Source organism: Scomber scombrus, chromosome 14 (genome assembly GCF_963691925.1).
Source record: "Scomber scombrus chromosome 14, fScoSco1.1, whole genome shotgun sequence".
Taxonomy (NCBI): domain Eukaryota; kingdom Metazoa; phylum Chordata; class Actinopteri; order Scombriformes; family Scombridae; genus Scomber; species Scomber scombrus.
In genome coordinates this window covers 10,794,374-10,813,388 of record NC_084983.1, presented here as the reverse complement: position 1 = coordinate 10,813,388, position 19,015 = coordinate 10,794,374, and the positions used below count along the sequence as shown (strand labels likewise).

At 39.4% G+C, this 19,015-nt stretch overlaps 2 protein-coding genes across 2 annotated transcripts; one reads left to right on the top strand and one right to left on the bottom strand.

Moving 5' to 3' along the window:
• Positions 1-1,777: 1,777 nt before the first annotated feature.
• chrne (cholinergic receptor, nicotinic, epsilon) lies at positions 1,778-8,860 on the bottom strand. The gene is made up of 12 exons (XM_062432830.1): positions 8,721-8,860; positions 6,517-6,650; positions 6,220-6,264; positions 5,931-6,040; positions 5,654-5,809; positions 5,456-5,556; positions 5,175-5,375; positions 4,613-4,727; positions 4,344-4,458; positions 4,054-4,261; positions 3,483-3,616; positions 1,778-3,328 (listed from the first exon to the last, which is right to left on the bottom strand). The coding sequence occupies exons 2-12, from the start codon at positions 6,622-6,624 to the stop codon at positions 3,161-3,163; spliced, it is 1,461 nt and encodes a 486-aa protein (XP_062288814.1). The 5' UTR covers positions 6,625-6,650; positions 8,721-8,860; the 3' UTR covers positions 1,778-3,160.
• Positions 8,861-13,730: 4,870 nt separating this feature from the next.
• On the top strand, positions 13,731-18,085 carry gltpd2b (glycolipid transfer protein domain containing 2b). Its single transcript, XM_062433083.1, has 4 exons — positions 13,731-14,302; positions 16,153-16,211; positions 16,377-16,555; positions 16,691-18,085. The coding sequence occupies exons 1-4, from the start codon at positions 14,233-14,235 to the stop codon at positions 17,295-17,297; spliced, it is 915 nt and encodes a 304-aa protein (XP_062289067.1). The 5' UTR covers positions 13,731-14,232; the 3' UTR covers positions 17,298-18,085.
• Positions 18,086-19,015: the final 930 nt, after the last annotated feature.

Sequence of the window (19,015 nt, the reverse complement as noted above, 5' to 3'; positions counted from 1 at the left end):
AGGATTTCAATAGAAGATTGATAAAGTTACATAAAGTATTATGACACATACAGAAAGAGTTAAGTTTTCACATTAAGTGAATTCTGTGTTGTCCATGCTTGACAATTGGCTCTATGTTTGCATCAGACTTGACCTGAGAGTCAAACACTGTCCTTAGATACTTCCTTGGGGTTTTTTGATTTTGGGATGGGGATTATAGAGGATGTTTTATCTGGCCACACTTTGCACACATCTGGAAGAGTTTTGTGAAGACCTCGCTGAGCTGATCAGCACGGTAAGGCAACATGTGACAACAGATGGTGTCGGGGCCAGCAGCCTTTCTTATGTTCACTGTCTTAAATTAAGTTGTAACACATTTTTGGGATATCACAATATCATTCTGAGGCACAAGAGACTCATTCAGCATGGAAATGTTATTCATGAGAAATCAAACCTTTCAAAATGAGTGAAAAAAAAAAGATTTAAAAGCATTCGACTGAAATTTTGGCATTATTTCTACTCTAAAAGATTGGCAAGAGGTTCCTAAGATTAACAATGATGGATTTATGGCTGATTTGTTTTACTGTATAAACATTTTCTGTTTGGGTTTTTAAGTTACAACAGAAAGACTGAGAGACAAGCATACCCTACCAATGTCATAATTATCTCAATTATCTAAACTAAGTGTCTGATAGTGAGTGTATTGTTTTCAGTGTCCTTATTTAACTATTTCTTAGGTGTTGTTTCTGAACCTCTCCTGGTGTTTTGTTCCCAATTTAATGTTCATTCATGCAGTCAAAAAAAAACCCATTCCCAGCAGTCTTACTGAAGACAGACAGACATAAGGTAATAGTGAGAAGCACAAGAGAAGAAAAAAATGTATATCTTCTACATCTTCATTATAATGTTTTATTCAAAACATTTAGACTTCAGATGGTGAACATTTTATCACCACATCCAGGAGATATGCTCTCCCATCAAGGATAGGATGACACAGGATGCACATTGACCTACCCTAAATACCCTGGATAGTGATTTACATGTCAGTATAACCATGTCATGAACAATATAAAACATTTCAACCACATCATTATCAAGATGGTGGCTAGGGTTCAAATTGATACAAGGATTAAGGAATCTTTAACAAAATGTATGAGGTAACCGCTTAGGGAGGACTTTACCCTCAGGATCCTGACTAAATAGAAAGCTTCAAATAGCTCATTTGCAGTGCTTATTTGACAAGTTCCTGGAAAATATAATTATAATGTGTTAGTGTCTACTGTTAATTGTACTTGGACAATTGGCCTACTTATTTTATTGGACAATATACTTTTTATATCTAAATTAGATTGACTGTATTCCTCTGGGGAGGAAGGGGGGGTTGGTCTTTCTTTATCTCCCCTCCTGAGATTTCTTCCATTTTTTCCATTATGTGGTGACATTTATTTTTGTAGTGTTTTTCCACTTCCTCTTAATAAGCTCGCCTGCTCGCTCCATGACACATAGTGTATACGATGGGGTACATAAACAGAATGAGTAACTTATGAGTGGACTATCTTAGACACAAGAAAATTTAACCAAACAAGGCATTTGAGACCCTTGACAGTTCGCAATTAGATCAGCTTTGAATGTTGGTCTGGGGTGGCGCTGTAGGATCTAAGGCCTGTTTATTTGGTGTAGTTCGTTTAACACCACATGGTGGTGTTCAACCACACTTACAGCAAAATGAATTTGTACATAGTTTACAACAGTGCATTACTAAAATTGAGTGATTTTAAGAATAAATCAAAATGTTAAGTGACTTAAAATAATTGATTTTATGTTTTGTTACAATGGGATTAGATATAATCATCAAGATCTGTTCAATACATATATAATAAAATACTATGACCTACAAACAAATACAAACGTATTCAATATAGTTAATACCTTTGTTTTTCACATACATACACTCACATACCTTGAACAACTAAACATAGAGAGAAATATTATAAAGTAGAAAAGTAAGAAGTTTAAGTGATTAGACATGTTGATTAGGATATGTGCATTTTTCATGACTTCACAAATGATCAGTTTCACTGTTGCTCATGGTGCTCATAGAGTTTTCTGGGTGTTTTTTCAGTTTAGCATTATATTAAAACTTGCAACTGAGAATATGTAATTATCTCAGTAGAGGGACCCTCGTTCAGCAGCAAGACATTTTGCGATGCATACAGCCCAGACTTTTTTATCTTGACATTCACTTAAAGATTAAAATGCCTTTTCCTAATTACATAAGGGGATTTTACACAACTCACACTTTGTAATAAATTGATTTAACAAGTCATGATGCACAAAATAAAATATTTATTTAAAAAACATGGCACAATGATATCAAGACAATATCCCTCCAATCCATATACCTCTAACAAGACATCCTAATAAATAAGTCATAGTAGAAAGAATAAGGCTTTGATTCAGAGTCAGCTGGCTCAAGTTGCATGCACAGGTTCTTCAAATAAGACATAGTACATGCAGGAAAACCCATTCAGACTTTAGCAGATATGTTTTGTAGTGTGTGCATAGATGGGCAATGTTAGCACACAACATTTAAATAAAATCAGTTAAACAGTTAATGAACCTTCTTTACTTCCACCCAGAGCTTAATGGTTCAATGTAATACATAACGATGCTGTGAACATTCTGATATGAAAAAATAACTTTCTCAGAATGGCTTAGAAGTAGCTTCAGCATTTCCCATCAACTATAATCTCAAGTCTGAACTTTAACTCACACTGTTTATAGTTCAAAACAGACAAATAATAATTGTACTTTGCATGATTTCTTATGATCATGGTGATGATAATTGTAATGGTAATGATTTAAAACAACACTTTTCTTTAAATAGACCTGATCCACCCACTTAATGTGTACATACAAAGAACTTAGACTGAGATGAAGGACCGAGAACTAAGTTGCAAGTTTGTATGAAAACTCTCAGCTGCTGACAAGTATTCACAAAGATAAGTCTGACACAGACACATGGACACAGACAGTTTCGGTTTGAAATCTCTGTTGTTAAAGCCTGATTCTGAGTACAGGAGTCAATAAGGAAGACCGCTCAGTCTTATACACAGCATGAGGTACAGTGACCCTTGGAAAGGTTTCATCAGAGTTAAAGGCTTTTTTTCTTTCAAGGTTTCTAAGATGGAACATATTTTTTGTTCTGACCAGGAAATGGAAGGTCTGGTGCCTGGTTGAAGTGTCCCGTTAGGAAGATCCCCACTGTTCCGATGATGAAGAGGCTAAAGGCAGCCCAGAAGCACACCTTGTCAATCATCTTCCCAATCAGTACCCAGCTTTCAATTTCCTTTATTTGGAAAAAATAAGTTAGTAGAAATTAAAGAACTAAGATAACAGTTGATGCAATAGAGTGGAACATTTGTAATATGAAGACACAACCAAAACATAATTGAAATAGCATTCAAGCTTGTCTAGGCAGATAAGTATGAAGTAACACTTACAGATCCAATGTTATTTTGTTGTCTTGTACTCTCTGCAATGAAGTTGCAGGCATCTACACATTGCTTGATCTCAGGTGCAGCTTGTGCCAAACTCTTATACAGGTTGGCTGTGCTGCTGACGTCTATATTGTCCACTAGGGGGAAGAAGACACTGACAATTAGACAACAGCAAGCCACAGCAAGGCAGACACAGGCATCTTTTATGAGGAGAAAAAAGGGTGATACACAACATACATGTGGCTTAAGAAGCCTGTAACACATAAATAATTGGCCAATATACAGAGTAGGAATTAATTTGATACAATGCCCTTTAAGCAACATCTGTATCGTGACGTTTATCAAAAATGAATGGGTCACTATTAAATTATTCATATTTTGTACACAGTTATCAAGCAAAGCCACAGTAAATTCCAGGGAAGCACAGCCTGCATGCATTTACATTTTGTTGTGGGTAAGATGTAAGTAGGTAAGAACTTGTTTTTTCACGCTGGACTGCTGTAAAATCATACTGGGGTGCAATGACTGGTCAGATTCTACAGCTGGATCATAGTGTTAAAATTAGATATCTTACCAATCGATCGCGTGAGACCATGCCTCTCTCTTTGCTTGTCAAACATCATTTCACTGCGAGGTTGTTTGAGCACATATTCCTCTGCTCTCTGCATGAGGCCAAAGGAGCTTCGCCGCCGCTCCCTCACTCCGTTTATCTCTGTTGTTTCCTCATTGTCATCCACCAGTGGGGACATGCCTAAGAGGCGAGGTACCGTCTCCAGGAACATCTGCAGGACACAGAAAAGATAGTTCACATAAAAATAACTCTTAAATAGATACATTTGTCTCAACTGCATAGGATGTACTCACATGTTTGATGGTATTAGACATGGTGTGAGTGCTGGGGCTGCGCAGGGAGAAGTTCAGCACCACAATTTGATTGGTAGCGATAAGAGTAGTGACAGACATGACAAAGATCAGGTACCTGAGGAAGATGTGAGAGAGGATCTGTGTTGGAGAGAGGACTCAGAGTAGACTATACGGATGAATGAGATGCAAAGACTGCAGAAATCTAGGGCCGCAGTGAAAGGTCACTTGAGGCCCTGTGACACTGAGAAGACGAAAACAAACTGACTCACTTGCCGATGAGAGGGACAGAGAGAGATGTCTCAGGAACCTTCTGAGCAATAAGGAAGAGGAAGACAGTCTGAGCCAGCAAAACAGAGATGGACACAGTCAACTTCTGTCCCCCAGCTGCAAAAGGGATAACAGAAAGGACCATACCAAATAAAACCAAATACTTACAGTACATTCACTGTGCTCAGGCATTATAAAGCAAAATAAATCTCAGTAACATATTTAAAAAATATGTATATTTTAAACAACATGGCTTAAAATAAGCCATATAATATAAAGATATATAATATAATAATAATATAATAATAAAATAAATATGCAAATAAGTTACAGATACTAGTGTTTTTCTAAGACTTTTTTTGTTAGAATATATTTCCTTATATAATGACTACTAAATATTGCTCTTTTATTATTATAGCCAATGAAATAGATTATTATTTTGTGCTTATTTCCATTATACAAGCTATTAAAGCATTTACGACAGCCTTATTATATTGCCTCATTTAAAACCTTAATAATAGATGTATTAATAGTCACCTGAAATGAAACAATAACTTGACTGACCTTGTGCGGGTAGGAAGTAGGCCAGTACAACCAGTGATGAGATGAGGGAGCAGGGGAGGATGATGTTGATGATGTAGAAGAGGGGTTTCCTCTGAATGACCAGATTGAACAGGATCTCCTGATACTCCAAGTCATCTGGAGAATATCTTGAGTTGATCATCTTCCTGGCTGGACGGTGGACGATGGCCCACTCGCCGTTCTCTAAGAGGTGAAAAAAACACTAAGCTAGAGGGGTATTGTGCAGTTTGAATGGTGGAGCATTGAATGTGGATGCAGTGTACCTGTAAAAGCCTCAGGGTCGATGTCCACCCATTCAATAGGCTCGTTTTCTTGTACACCAGCCAAGATGAGTTCCACTTCATTGGCACTGTACGTCTGGGATCTAGGTTTGTGGCAGTGAAGACAGAACAGAATAGAATAAAAACTAATACATCAACATTTATATGTAGTACATGCATTTTAAAATGAGTGTACCATACCTGAATGCTAGCGTGCAGTTTTGATAATCAAATGGGAAATAGGTGATCTCAATGGCACAAGTGCTGCGATAGATGGCAGGAGGTAGCCAGTATATCCAACCCTCATTGCTGATCAACACATTGGCATAATAAGCCACATCAAACTTGCCATCAATGCTGCAGAGATTAAAGACAAAAAACAGAAATGGTTGACACCACTCTTTTCTTTTTTAAAGATGAAACTGCAGGCAGGGAAAATAAGCAATACTGCACTGCTTTTTTTAAATTATTGCCTTACTTGTTTTCAAGGACAATATCAGGAAGCCAAACAGTTTTGCAGGGGACGCGAATTACACTAATGCCATAATACTGAGATGTGTTCCAGGCAAGGCGATAATCAATCCATTGCTGTTGATGACATTTGAGAAAAAGGTCAACTGTGACATTAAAAACTAGCCACAACATGAAACATTGAATGAGTAACAGGGACTGATTCTTGGTGGCTAAATGAACCTTACTACCAAAAGCCTTCCCTAAAATAGTACAGACAAAACAGAAATGCAAGGATGAAGAGAGGAAAAACTCACAATCTCAATCCACACATTGGTCGTAAGAGTCTCCTCCTTTTCATTCTGTGTGTGTACAAGGGAAGAAAACATGAATATTCATATCATACACCGCTTTGTCATCATATAAGTGATGTAGCAGCTATTAAATGCTCAAGTCAAAAGCTCAGAATGATGATTAATGCTATATTGTCCTTTGAGAATGTGTGTAGAGTGTATCTTTGCTGTACGGAGCTGTGGCACTCATTTACGCCCTTGATCATATTTGTAATGTGCAGTGGAGTGTTGTTGCAACATATAGGAAGAGCGAGTTCTCACCAGGGAGATAAGGTTAGTGAGGGTAAGCTTGATCTGAACCACGACCTTGTCTTCAGGATGAACCACTGGGCGAATATTCTTGTTGTAGTTTTTGAACAAGTCACCCATCAGCTTTGACTCCTCATTACACTGCACTGCAAGAAACAGATGAAGAGGGGAGTGAGATTATGTACATATGGGTTGGGATTATGCCTGGTTAATATTTCATGAGCGGAGGGCGAGAAATATCTGAAATAGTCTATAGTAAACTATGTCTAAACATGTAGTAAATAAAAAGTTGGGTAAATATATCATCATTAGGCCAAGAGCCAGAATGTGACCAAAAATCTATTCCTCAATGTAACATAATCAGGGGTTTTGCTGCTACAGTATTATTTGATCTGGTGTGACCAGTAGGTTATAGCAGCTAATGTTTGTTAATGTTAGCAAACTTTAAATGGATCAATCTTTCTGAGCCATTCTAATTAATATCTTCACAAAAACTGTAACTTAATTGTAACAAAATAATTAAGATGGTATGCTTCTGTATGTAGCACAAGTGAGAGAGAATATGAAGTTAGCTTCATGGCCAGACTGAAAGGTGGTTTATACAGATGTGCTTTTCAGTAAAATCAAATATCTACACTGACACACTGTGGACATAAACTGTAATATTCTACTATTAAGAATGAGTAGTAGAAACAATTAAATTTAGATGCAAAGGAGGCTACTTTTGTTATTCGTACATATAAGCACACAGACGTGTATGTTTAAACATGTAAAACAGCTTGTCTCTCCCCAGTCGAGGGGAGGGGAGTTTCAAACCTCTGGTAGCACTAAAAAGTGGTTTTCACACTTCCACTGATCTACAGGTGGCTGTAATGTACTGAGAAATGCTGCAATGCACCAACAAACTTTAAAACATATTTTTTATAAAATGGCTTTAAAGATGTTCTATGAGGAAGAAAATGGATTCAGCATATTTGTTAGACCTCATACCCAAAATGCGTTATGATGAGAAACACAAAAATCCACAGAGCTGAAATGACTTGGCATCATGTGATCAACAGTAAATGACTAACCAAATCAACCTTTACCTGAATTTGAACACTTTTGTAATAACCTTCCTGCAACCAGCTGTATAACCTCAGCCTGCATTGCACACAACACTATCGACCTATTTATCTAAACCTATTGTTTGTTCAGTCTTCAAGTATTTATATCATCCGCATGTAGCTACGTACATTTTTGATCACATGCATTTCTGAATACATTTTGAAGTAAATATGCGCAGTATGTTTTGCTGCGTAGGTGCACAAGTGTTGAGAAAAACACCAACTACAGGTTGGAGAGATGAGACAATGTTTTATGATTTGCCAGGAGTCTGCAAAACATGCACAATTTAAAGTCTACAGGCTTGTATATATAATATTCTTAATGACAATGTTGGCATCTGTACTCCTCAGCTACAATGTATATCAGTATAAACTTCAAGAAAGACGGAGAAAGAAAGGTAAAGGTTATTTCCCACCCCTTGCTTCTTTCCTCCCAGCTGTCAACTATCTATAGCTCAGATTACACAGCAGCTCGGAAACTCTACACTAAGACTTTCAGTCACACTCAGGTCATCTACAATAATCATCAATATCATCACTAGGTAGAAAAGATGACAGCAACATAAACGAAAAAGCAGTAAGGATGTCGTCCCCCATTATTGATTCATTCCCAGGTCTGCCTGGTCCTGTCAGTCACAAACATGTCACATAGTTTTGAACTGTAATTATAATTCTCCCACGGGACAGTCTGTGTAATAGTACATGTATGTAATGGTGAGAAGTCTCACTTAGTATGGATTTGTCAATTATTGATTATTAGAAACTGCTACATATTACTTGGCACATGGGTGACTGAACAACAGATGTAACAATTAGTGAAATGTAAAAAGCGAGAATGCAGCCACGTGGTGGTCATACACTCACATTTCATAAAAATTCAGCAACACTGCAGTATCCCATCAGGTAAATATCCATTTGAGTTTGTAAAATAATTAATCATGGAGGCAAAAAAAGATAATTTCTACCTATAGTTCATATAGAAACTACAAATAGATCTTACAGAACATAGGTCTTTTACAGTAGAGACATCAAATTGACATGAAAAATGACTGTAATGCTCTAATAATTCTGTAGTACGTCTTTGGTTGGCAACAATAAGTTTATATTTACCTCATGACCATGGTCAAAATAAGGCCGAAGTTACACAGGCGCAAATCTCAAAACTTTGGTAGAAGAAATCTACATCGCTAGATAGCAGTACTGTAGCTGTAAGTGACAACATATTTTGTTGTGATGTGGCTCAGTTGACACTTTAAGGTGACACGAGGGCAGGTGGCATAAAAGGATGCGTCCAGTGTCAGAACAACACGGCCAAACAGGTAAACATTGCAACACTGCTGTTTGACTGGGGTAAAAGCAACCAAGCTCACCTTAGTTGACCGTGTCCAATTGTGCAGTACACACTCCTATTCATGTGACATTTTCAAACATGATGAGCAAAGGGATTTCAAGGCTGTCTAGTGGGTTACTGAGAAAGAGGAGCATATTTTAGGAGAAGAGGATGTGTGTGGTGCACCTTCCGGTAAGAATCTTCTCTCAGTCCACAATCTCAGCGCTGATACCAGTCAGCTGCATTATAGTCCAGTACATTGACATAACTCAATAAAGACAGACTGAGGAGCAGAGTCTATTCTTAATATCACACCTTGTGGGGCTCTGATGCTCACCGTGACTGGGTTTGACTTAATACCGAGATTGTAAGTGCAGCTGTTGTTCCAAATGCATAGAGACCAAATGGCAGCTTCAACTCAAGTTCATCTCAAGTATTTCACGTGACAGACCATGTCAGCTTCATTTGTAAATTCCTATGATGATCTGATTATCTGTAAGAGTGTAAGAGTCTGCATTCTTCCTCCTGGATGTAAGGTTAAGCTGTCCTTAGTCTTATTTCCAGCATCTGTTTTTGTCAGGGAGGCTGACTTGTGTTAGGAATATCATAAATATGCTTGTTACACCTTATGGCATTATTCCCAGGTGAAAACATTTCCCGGCAATTGCTGAACTCAATCTTTCCCTCCTGACTGGCCAACTGGATTTGCAGAAGTGCCAAATTCCACCAAATCCTGCATTATTCAGTATTTTTAAATTCCGGCTTTCACCTCTGCTCCCACTGAAACTGCAGCCTTTCTGACCAGTTGGCACCCTCTTGTTGCAGAAATCACCTGTGCCGAGCAGAACAGCTTTACACACTCCAATACTACTGGTGACAATGGGGTCATCAGTGTTCTCATGAAAAGCTCAAATGACCTTCTGCCTTATTTGTTGCTTGTTAAGTTAACAGTAAGTGACTTGTTGTGCCTGTCTGATAAATTTAGCATTGACTGCAATAAACATAATACTTCAACTTGCAGGAGTTTGCAAAACAGATGATCGTGTCGACATCAGAATGAATGGTTATACAAAACAATTCGCTTTCTGTATATGAGCAGAGAAAAAGCCCAAAGTGCAAACAAGTCATGCACACATATGAATAAGGTGCATGATCTACAATATCTGTCACACATTACACCAGGAAGTACATACTGTAGATATACTGTATATATGACAGATGTGCTATCAACAGAGGGGAATTTACTTTTCTGCCTCCAAAATCATCTACACAAAAGTTGATCATTTACAACTGCATGTGATAAACTTTCTACAAAATACAGTATGTGCATTATTCATGAGGTCTTAAGTATGGAAAGTTTTCTCTGGCCTGTCAATCAATGTAGTACGAGTTTTAGATTTGGTTGTGTCTCTGAACACAGATCCTCTGTCTGCACACGACTGGCAGAAGATTATTTTGATAATAAAAAGGTAGCCAGCCAGTCACTGAGGAAGTGCAATAAAGTTTGCAACTGCGCCACTTACCCTGAACCACTACAGTCCCAAGTATAGTTATGAGTCCGAAAAATATCCCAAAACTGTACGCTGCCATCATGTTCCAAGACCTCTTCACTGTTGCGCACTGAACTATATTTAAATATAAAATCTGAGAGAGACGAAGAGACTGAGAGACACAGACAGAGAGAGAGAGACGAAGAGTAAAGGCAGAGAGGAAGAGCCCCCCACACCAAGCCCCTCTGACTGTCACCCACCCCGGCTGTTGCTATCCATGGACTCAGATTACACAGCAGCTGTGAGGCACTAAACCAGGACGTCAAGTCACACTCCGGTCACCCACAATAATCATCATCCATGATCATTACACACCAACTATCTGTGGTGATGCCTGTATCCCTCCAGATGTATTTCTTTGATAGACATTTAGTGAGTGAGAAGTGTGGAAATATGCTCTCATGGTGTGGTACTGTACATCTCAAATATTCCTATAAATTGTCATAGATAATGATAGTTTTAATTTGATGCTGTGCCATATTACAAAACATATTGTACGATTAATATGATGATGACTTTGGCTTTCGGTTTGTGTGTGTGTGAGAGAGAGAGAGAGAGAGAGACACAGTGAGAGTGTGTGTGTGTGTGTGTGTGTGTGTGTGTGTGTGTGTGTGTGTGTGTGTGTGTGTGTGTGTGTGTGTGTGTGTGTGTGTGTGTGTGTGTGTGTGTGTGTGTGTGTGTGTGTGTGCATGTGTGCAATAAAACAGAGATACATACACCCTTGCGTGCAGCAAGGTGAACAGGTGATGGGTTGGCAGGCTTGCTTTCCCCATGCTATGTGTCCAGGGTATTAATACATACAGCAGAGCCTTACCACTACAACAGCAGGGCTCCAGGAGTGAGAGAGTGTCTGTTGACCAAACTGTCGTGGGGTTAGAGAGCCGGAGGCAGACAATACTCATGAAAACATGGAGCCAGAGACTCAGATCTACATCAAGATAAGTCTGTTAACTTTTTTGGTTTCCACCAGATGCATATATTCGTACAAAAACAACACAGAAAAGTACAATACACACACAGTTTTACTCATTTCAAATCCTGAGACGGAACTTGCTATTATAATTAGTACTGTGAGTAATATAAGTAGTGTAACTTTGCAGTGACAAGGGCAACAGACTGATTTTTGGTATGTGCCATATGAGTTGCACAGTATGTTATGTACTTCTAAATATACAGTTAGGGAAACAGAGATGAGCTTCCTTAAGGTAACTGGAGCCTCCAGAAGGCAGATTACATGTCTCACAGTTAGAGCTCAGAGACAGAAGAAAGGCTGCATCTGTCCAGTGTCAAATCCAGGAAAGCCTGTTCACAAAGCAGAGCTACTGCAAAACAATATGCATTTTAAATTTAGGCAATGCCTAATAACCCAACAAAAGTTTTTGGTGCACCAAATAGACATTTTGATATAATTCCAGCAGTATGTTCAGTTGATGACAGTGTCTGGGCAAAGTCCAGTGTTTGCTTTTCTAACTTCCTTCTCTCAACCTCTCCCAATTATCCACAGCAGCTCTTTAAAATAACTGGCATGGAGGCCAGCCATTGCAAAATGTCAGACAGACATGTTTAACTGTTTTTTATAACTAGTGTTATAAATATAGCCACATTCAGTAAAGCAGGGATTTTTGGCCATTATAGCGTTAATGCAGTTAGGCTAAGACATTTTTTAAATCAGCAGTGCCTGTTGTGCATCCATGGATAAAGTTACGACAGTAAAACCCATATCAGTAAATGTCTTAAAATGTTTCTTTAAAAATAACAATTTAAACTTTTGTTTGAATGCACATTGCAAAACCAGATGTTTTAAACCTCAGACCAAGTTTTGTACAAATGACAAAACCACCATGGATTACATTCTGGTGTACTGTGGTTACAACATTGGACTCTCCAGATGTGTTTCTCAGTCCAATAATAGTCTTGTGAACAGGATGGTGGAAAATCCACTCTGGTAAAATGCAGTGTTTGACAGTGACAAAATACCTCTTTCCTGCTCTACTGAACCTCCATACATAAACATAGTCACACAGTGTGTATCTATACCACGTGTTTTAATCTCCTCGCCCTGTGCAGTTGTATGTCATGCTAGGAGTCCACAGCTTTTTACCACAGCTAAATGTAAGATTTTGATGTTTCAAACTGTGTTGTTGCGTCAGAGCAGAAACTAGAGAGTCCCAGCCCTGTGGAGCCAAATGGTTTGAGTCTTCTGAAAGGGTCACATGTTTTCAGCCTCCCCTTGTCAATTGCTGCCTATTTCAGAAGGGATCATCTATTGGTTGCGCAGAATAAAAGCCCCATGACCGGGCCCCTCCCAGCTGAGTAATGAATGCCCCTGCTTTCACTATTTTCCCGCTCCCCTACTGAAAAATACCATTGTTAAGTCCCTCTCTGTGAGCACACATGTGGTCCGGCTTGAGTGTAGAGTTCAATGTCTGTTCACCTCCCCCCAATGGAAGGAGCAGCAAGCCCAGTGATAAGGAGCAATCTGTGGGTTTCCCATGATTATCACTATCAGTAATCAGTAATCATGGTAGTACTGTTTATGCTCCACGTTGGTCCTCCTCTTCTACTGAAGCATCTCAGACTTTAGACTTCAGTCATTGAATCATTCATCATATTAAATCATTAATAATCAACATAAAAGATATGGTGACAAGAGAAAGGAAATTTGATTGATTTATTTACATAGATATTTTTTATATACATATATATATTTTAAATAATCTGAAATAGATTAGTTTTTGCAGAGTCAGTTCTCTTTGTCATATCTAGTATTAGATTAGCATGAATTGGCATTTTGTGCCTTTTGCAGTCTCAGCTAGGATAAGATTGGTTAGACTTTGTTATTCATTTACAAACATGGATTTGGCATCACAGCTCTCTGTCTCTGTTCAGCCACCAAAAGAAGACTCCTTTGTCTCATGACTGAATCGACACAGAGGTTTGTAATAGGTTGTCATGTCTTGTCATGAAGACAAAAAATAAAATGAAACATTTGTCTACATTGAGAGAATGTGCTGAGATATGTTCGCTGTTATACTGTCATTTAAACCAGCATGCTTTCAGACATGTATCAGCACTGGTGTGGTGTTTGGTGGCTGCGGTGTGTGAGTGAGTTATAGAGAGAGAGAGAGAGAGAGAGAGAGAGAGAGGGGAGGGAAGACGGAGGGCGGTGGTGGGAGGAGAGGATAGGGAGAGGGAGCAAGTGTTTACTCAAGCTGACCAGGAATATAGCGCATATATAGAAGATGAATCTGGAGGAAGGAGGTTACTCGTGGACAAGCTGCGTTGGCTCTGCTTTATCAGCCAGTGGTTGCATTCGGCTGATCTCTGGACCCACAGATTGAGCAACATCACAAGAGACAGGCAGCCACAAAATCATTCAGAGACAAAGGCAGGATAGAGGAAAGAGTCAAAGAAAAACAAAAAAAGAAAGAACAACAGGCTTGGCTTGCAATAGCGTGACCAGGAAAAAGAGCAGTTGTAAAATAGAGTTAAACATTGATAGAGGCTCTTTGAGGAACAATGGTGGATAGGACTGTTTATTTAAGGTTTTGGTTTAGAGTATGAAAGATTTGAGAGTACAAGAGGGTGGGGGGGGATCAGAGGCAGGGGTCCGGTAGAGAGTAATTGTGGTGACAGCCAGTGCAAGGGGACGAGGACTCATGTGAGACACAGAGGAATTAAAAGATAAAATACAGAGAGAAGGACCAGAGAGGGACTGGCAGCAGCAAAACTGGAGTTCAATATGGGTGTTAAGAGCAAGGCTGCTGCAGCTATCTTAGTCTTGCTACTGTTCCTCGGCTCCCTATGGCTGCGTGAGTACTTCTGTGTTGGTGTTTGTGCGTGTGCGTGTGCGTGTGCGCGTGCGTGTGCATGTCTGTGTGTATGGGGTTTCTATGTTGTACTATTTATCTATAAAATCCCTCTCTTGTTTGGAATGATTATGTTCCGGATCAGGAGTGTGTCACATGATATGGTAGCTACAGAATTTAGCATGGTCATCACACCACTCTCTGCTCACTCTGTTATGCTCGAAAATTATATATTTTTTAAAACATCACAACAATATTTCCTCAGTATGTGTGACTTGACGGGGAATGTAATTGGATTGGAATGTAATGACATTAAATCTCAACAAATATTTAACTGTATCTTTGCTTGACTTAAAATTATAGTGTGAATGTATAAAGAACAGCATGTAAGAAGAAGCAAAAAGTATAGAAAGAAATAACTTAAATGGTTCTCTCTCATTTCAATCCAAAGTCAATAGGAAACTTTATAAATATGTTTATATGGGAAATTGTTAAAAAAAAAAAAAACCTGTTAGTCATTGTAAAAATGTTCAAACTGGGACCATGTGATTTCTATCCCTACCTTGGATTAAATTCTAAGTGCTTCAGGATTTTAAATACTTAAGTTAGACTACAAACTCAGTAGGAAGGTTTCCAGATAGAAAAAGGAACAGTCATATTTGAATCCTCATATGATTTTGGAAGCTTAATTTTAGAGATGGCTCTTGCAGAGGCAAGAATTCCAGTCGTGTTTGCCATATATGGCAACATCTACAGTAGGTCATGGTCGAGATAAAAAACTGAAGAAGTTTGGGTGCTCTGTGAGACAAACAAGCTGTCTGACAGGAAGTTCAGTAGTTCAGCAGAGTCTTGCCGGGTCAGATGGGGGGACTGATCTTTTAGGATGTTTCTGTGGATAACTTCAGTTACTTGGTGCTGCAGTCACCCGCCAGAACTGTGAGCGATATCATTGGCAGCTTTTGGCAGTAAGGCAGTCAGATGCAGGTGGACCCCAGTGTGTGGTCTTGAGATCTGTGGGGGACCTCTGAGTGAATACTAAGAGGTCCTACTTCATTCAGGCATACCGGAGCTGATCTGAACAAGTTTATGCCCCCCAAGAAACAGAGAAACTCGCAAATTCATCACACTCCATCACAAATGAATGGCCCTGATTTGACTTAGGAGATATAGTATATAGCAGTGTAAATGGAGGAGTGACCAGTGGAAGTTTTCCTTTTTCTGCAGTAATTATTTTCTTAACTACAACCAAATCTTGTTTTATAGTATAAAGGTGTAAGTGTATGGGTGATGGGGCCCTATGGCAGCATGCAGTTGAAGGGCCCATTATTGATCCCAGTGTCACACATGATGTGTGTCAACGAAGCTGTGTTGACTGTCAATTAAGGTCACAGGATTTGCTTGTCACAGGCTGGGAGGAGCTCAAAAATGATTCAAATTCAACATCATGCTTATTCTGATGTCAAAAGTATATTTTCTGCTGCCTTAAGAATGCCTGTCTTTGTGCTACTGTACAGTGTGATCTAAACCTGAAGTGGAATTAATCAAGAATGTATGAAAATATAGTCAGTTTCTCATGTTAACAAATCTGTCACATGACAGCGATGTTTCTTAATAAGCCATTATATGAGAAAGGATACTCTCATTTAATTTAATGTGTGGAAATTTGGTGTCTAGTTGACCTGTTATTCTTAATAATTGTGTAACATGCACCCATATAGCTGGAATGTCCCTGTGGTTGAAAGAGAGTATCAGTATTTCTTTATCAGAAAAAAAAGTATCTGTTTCATTGGGAAAGTTAAACAAAACTAACTGTGAGGCTTCTCCTTGTTTCTGTTTACAATGTATCACTGCAGAGGGAGGTTTGGATTACCACTGGGATTCTTGTTTGAAAGGTTACAATCAGGTGAATGGGGTAAGAGTTGAAGCACATTATACAGCATTTTACATTTCCTCCATAAGGTTATTTTTGTGCAGCAGATGGGCAATTTGAATGTAGTGAATCGCTTCTGCTTTCTCTCTTTCTTTGTCCCCTGTCGATCGCTCCCACACTCACACACCTCCCATCCCCCACTGTCAGCTTCACCAGCTGTCCAACAGCAGCGGGACCGATGGGGCCGAGGGCTCGCACCTCCTGGAGGGGTGCCCTGGTCAGAAGTTCCAGGTGTCACTGCTGCTCTCCCACCTGCTGGCTGCACAGGCCTACAACTCTGATGTGCTGCTGAAGCCATATCTGTCCAGCTGGGATGAACTTGTGAGGTAAGATCACCAGATACAGCACAGTGAGAGAGAGAAGCATTTAATTACAGCCTCTAGGAAGATTGAAGTAATTTATGGCTTAACATAATCTGCACTATGTAAAATGATTCATCCTGATCTGTGTTACTCTCCCAGGTTTATGGAGGCTCTGGGCCCGATGGTCGGCCTGATATCTAAAGAGATAGAAACCAAAACTTCTATTATTCGCCAACTGGCCCTGTTGGCAGAACAGAACCCCGAAGAAGAGCTTTCAGACATACACTCAATAAATTCAGTGGCTGGGACAGAGAGTACTTTGGAGGCTTCACAGCACACCAGTGCTTACCACTCTCTGCACTCTATGATCTCAGTAGAGCTGAGCCGAGGTCTGGTGGACTTTCACCACCAGACAGACTCTGGATGCCGAACTCTCCTGCGCCTGCACCGAGCTCTGCTTTGGCTGAAGCTCTTCCTGGAGAAGCTGGCTGAGACACCAGTGGCCGGCCGGCTCAGGAGCCCCTCAGAGCTGTGTCGTGAGGCCTACCAGAACACCCTGGCAAACCACCACACCTGGTTTGTCCGCAGGGCTGCCGAACTGGCCTTCATTGCCTTGCCAGAGCGGAGTTTCTTCTACAAGCTGGTATGTGTCCAGAATCAGGAAGAGCTGAGCATAGTGCTGAACACAGTGGTTCAAGCCATTGGAAAAGTGTATGACAGGACGCAGAAAGGTCTGGAAGAAAATGGCATGCTGGACTTGCCATAGAAAAGGAGACTGGACATACCCCTACTGCTGTTTACCATGTTGTTGCACTGTCCTCATGGTTCAGGAGAACCTGGCTGCAGCAACATGGCGGACAACAATCACAAAAGTCATCCAGGAAGGCATGTGACAACATCTCGCCCTTTCAAAACAAGAGTAGAATTTCACCCCACAAGCTTTATTTAAATAATATCCCCATTATCTCTCATCTTAAATCTCAAGACAGGATTTAAAAACCATCTAACATTCAAATATGTTTAAATTAACAAAGTTGTTTTACATCAACATTCCTTTTTGTCAAATGTATTATTTTTCCAGCAACTATAGAACATATACTGAAGGCCTATTGTACAATTCCTAAAATATGTATTTTTATTACTCAGGTTTAAGTAACAGTATTCCTGTTTACAAGGCTGAAGCTCTAAATACTCTGGCCAAAAGTATGTGGACAATTGAATATTTTCTTTATATGTGATAGAGATAAGTGATTGTGATACCACTGCTATTAATTTGCTGCTATAACAGTCACCAATACTCTGGTTTAAGTTTTATTTAACAGACATTTTAACAGACATGACAGGTTCCTGTCATCCTTTTGAGCCTATGTATCAATGTACCACTGAATGTAACAAATACCGTGAAGAAGAGCAACTTCTGCCACACGTCTTCCCATGACTTCCTGTGTGCAGAAAATGACCATTGTGGTTGTCTTCCATGTCCGCTATGTTGCCGCAGCCAAGTGCCTCCTCATGGTATCCTGTACATCATGTATAAACAGGTCCTCAAGAAAATGTGAATGGACTTCTTTAAGCTGAAATGTACCATATTTCCCAGTTGCCATATTTACCCACCAACCAAAGTGCTGCCAACAATCAGTTAGAACTGAAAGTCAGTTTGCTTTCAGTCTGTTAACATTCCTTATCAAATTTCATGACACACCTTAGAAGCATTTTTAAGGCAGCTGATGATGCATTTCAGCTGGCTAAATACAGACTACTAAGTATTAAAGTCACCTGTACAGTCTTACAATCTAAAGCCAACCACCCGTACAATGATCTTGAGACTGTATCACAGGGGTGTGGATTTTGTAATGGAGTGCATCAGATTGTATGGTTTGAGTTTTTGTGTCCACTCTCACAAAAACTTGGAATGTCTTCTTTTTTTTAATTTTGGTCTTTTAGTTTAAAAAAACTACCTTTTTTTCTACATTCTAAATCTCTGTTGAAAATGACACAACATTTTAATTGTAGTTAATGCTTGGTGATTCAGTATGCTACCTCAAAACTGTCTTGGTCTTGATACCTCTTAGCCTTAAATTCTGGGACCAATCTATCCTGATTATGGACAAAAAAAATCAGTATATGCTGAACAAAGAACAATATGGTGCTTCACAGTCACTGTGATATGAGTGTGGAGTATTAATTCCTCAGTGCTACATGGTGAGTTTTTGCATCATGTTCAGAATCATTAAATATCTGTCAAAAAAAGTCAGAGAATTCAGTTGCTTGTTTTCCTAATAGTCATGTCCAATAATTTGATAGCGCTGACATTTAAATGTCACTGAACTGTTGTGTAATGTTGTCCACTATCCAGCAGAGGATCCAGTGCTCTGCTAGACTAATCTTCACTTCCCTCACAACACAATGGATGTAATGTGCTCTGTGTGACACTCGGAACACATATGGTGGAAAAGTCCCAGTGGCAGTGCGATCATGAATATC

Excerpts from the sequence above, each read along its gene's own strand:
- chrne (XM_062432830.1), bottom strand. The coding sequence starts at position 6,624 with ATGGGTGACTTGTTCAAAAACTACAACAAGAATATTCGCCCAGTGGTT. Across the intron at positions 5,810-5,930 it reads GATATTGTCCTTGAAAACAA|CATTGATGGCAAGTTTGATG; the intron begins GTAAGGCAATAA and ends TAATCTCTGCAG. Across the intron at positions 4,728-5,174 it reads CTACTTCCTACCCGCACAAG|CTGGGGGACAGAAGTTGACT; the intron begins GTCAGTCAAGTT and ends TCCCTTTTGCAG.
- gltpd2b (XM_062433083.1), top strand. The coding sequence starts at position 14,233 with ATGGGTGTTAAGAGCAAGGCTGCTGCAGCTATCTTAGTCTTGCTACTG. Across the intron at positions 14,303-16,152 it reads CCTCGGCTCCCTATGGCTGC|AGGGAGGTTTGGATTACCAC; the intron begins GTGAGTACTTCT and ends GTATCACTGCAG. Across the intron at positions 16,556-16,690 it reads AGCTGGGATGAACTTGTGAG|GTTTATGGAGGCTCTGGGCC; the intron begins GTAAGATCACCA and ends TTACTCTCCCAG.